The sequence below is a fragment of the Limulus polyphemus genome, unplaced genomic scaffold (assembly GCF_000517525.1).
Source record: "Limulus polyphemus unplaced genomic scaffold, Limulus_polyphemus-2.1.2 Scaffold4092, whole genome shotgun sequence".
NCBI lineage: Eukaryota > Metazoa > Arthropoda > Merostomata > Xiphosura > Limulidae > Limulus > Limulus polyphemus.
In genome coordinates this window covers 36761-39038 of record NW_013669702.1, presented here as the reverse complement: position 1 = coordinate 39038, position 2278 = coordinate 36761, and the positions used below count along the sequence as shown (strand labels likewise).

Below are 2278 nucleotides of genomic sequence, written 5' to 3'. Positions count from 1 at the left end.
TATCAATGTCCGCATCATGATTCTCATAGCCTCCATTGCTGCAAATATTAAATAACTTTGGGCTGTCATTATGTGATTGCAGAGGTTAAGGGTAAGACAATGGGAGTAATATGAAAGGAAAATATTCATGATTGCAAATGTGTATACTAAAAATAAATCTAAAAGCATTTTATGTCCCATGCAATACACATAGTCTTAATCTAGGCAATTCAGATGCCACTCAGTCATCTCTTGTATCCATTTCATTTTTTGGATTCATACAAAAATTTACACATTGTTTTTGGCTTCAACTCGTAGGTGGGACATCTTAAAGCAACATTTCAGTAAAGGGTTTGTCAGAAACAAGATGTGAATTCAAAGTGAACATATACTACCAACTACAAGACATCACATCTGCTCTCAAGAAGGTATCTGAAGAATCTAAAGGTGAAGAATCAAAATGTTATGCTGAGGCACAAGCCTTTACTAAAGAATTAGGAAAATTTCAGTTTTTTGTATGTCTCATTCTATGATATGACATCCTAAGTAAAATAAACTGTGTCAGCAAAATTCTACAATCCAAGGATATGCAACTTGATGCTGCGCTTGACTAAATTCATGGGTACACTGCAGAACTGTCGAGTTATCGCAATGTAGGCTTTGAAGATGCCATAAAGACAGCAAAAAATCTGATGCCAGAAACAATATCAGAACCTACGTTCAATGAGGGTCGTGATGTTTAGAGACACACAAAAGTGCAATTTTTATGAGGCACCAGAGGAACCCATCGTGAACCACAAGGAAAAGTTCAGGGTAGATTTTTTTCTGCATCTAATTGACCCATATATTACTGCTCTCAGAGAACGATTGAAACAGCTAAAAGATACATTGATGCCTTTTAAATTTATCTTTGATATTTCTAAGACAGTATCAACAAGTGATGAAGACCTTTTAAAAAACTGCATGAAACTTCATATTTTACTTTCAGATCCCACATGCAATGACATTGATCCAGTTGAATTGTGATGAAATTAAAATCTTGCATCATTCAGTTTCTGCACGAAGTTCTGCACTGAAAGCTTTAAGTTATATTACAGAACGTGGATTGACTGACACCTACCCAAATGTATCCGTAGCATTACATATACTTTTCACCATGCCCATCACAGTTGCTTCTGTAGAGTGCTCTTTCTTAAAGCTAAAGCTTATAAAAATATACTTGCATACCACTAGGTCACAAAAACGATTATGTAATTTGGCCATAGTCTATTGAACACCAGCTTGGATAAAAACTTAATTACAGTACAGTTATAGACTCTTTTTCAACAAAAAAGGATTAGAAAAAATTATTTTAGGTAATTATATTTTGATATCAATTGGTTTAAATTAATGTAAATAATCTGCATTTTGAATTGCTAACTTCAAACAATATATATATATATGTGTGTGTGTGTGTATTGCTGTTTCATAGAAAATTGCTTATGAAAATTTACTTTGAAAATATAATATTGATGATAGACTTTTAGGTGTTATCTAAACAGAGAATTGCTTGAGAACCAATATATCATTTTAATGACCAATTATTTTTGATTGTTAATGTTTAGTTGAGGCCTCCCACTCCAGATTTGCAGAGGGCCACCCAAAGGCTCCGACATTTCTATATCAATACTTCAAGCCTTCTTTTTCTTCACAGCAATTTCTTGTTCTCAGCTTGAGACATTCCCAGCTTTCCCAGATACCTTGCCTACCACACAGATTAGTCGGGTCTGTTGCTCAACAAACCATGAATTAATAATCTTCACACCCCCACTAGTAAATCCTAATCAAGTTACTTAACATCTAGGCCACTATCTCAAAATCTACTACATTCACTAAAAGAATAAACCTTAATTTCACAATTTCAAAGACAACCAACAGCTTCTGACAGTGCCTGGTTACCTTTCAAAATCTGAAAGTTTTTAAACCAAAATACTTACGTGTATGTAACAAGGAGTTTGATTTGAACACCCCTGGGTACCTAGATACATAGACAAAGCTGTGAAATAATCTCCGGTCATGTGACCTCTTTGTTCCATACTGTATATACTGTATTTATGTGTCTCTGTAAATTACATCATTGATATGAAGAAAGGTCATTATAGAGAGGTTGTTATTCGACCTTCTGCTCAAAAATCACAGTTGTATATCGCATCTGTTAGGAAGTCGTTCATGGGAGGTCAGATCAATGTAAAATAGTTCCGTACACAGAAAAAAAAAAGTCATATTTAAAAGGAAGTCATTATTTGGGGGGGGGGGGGGG

General features: G+C 34.6%; 1 protein-coding gene across 1 annotated transcript in view; it reads right to left on the bottom strand.

The window, feature by feature from the left end:
- The window catches only part of LOC106470574 (zinc finger protein 420-like), an 80680-nt gene that overhangs the window by 42923 nt on the left and 35479 nt on the right, over positions 1 to 2278 (bottom strand). Inside the window, exon 5 of the mRNA XM_022399177.1 lies at positions 1100 to 1177. Coding sequence (XP_022254885.1) covers positions 1100 to 1177 — 78 coding nt within the window. The remainder of the gene's footprint in view (positions 1 to 1099; positions 1178 to 2278) is intronic.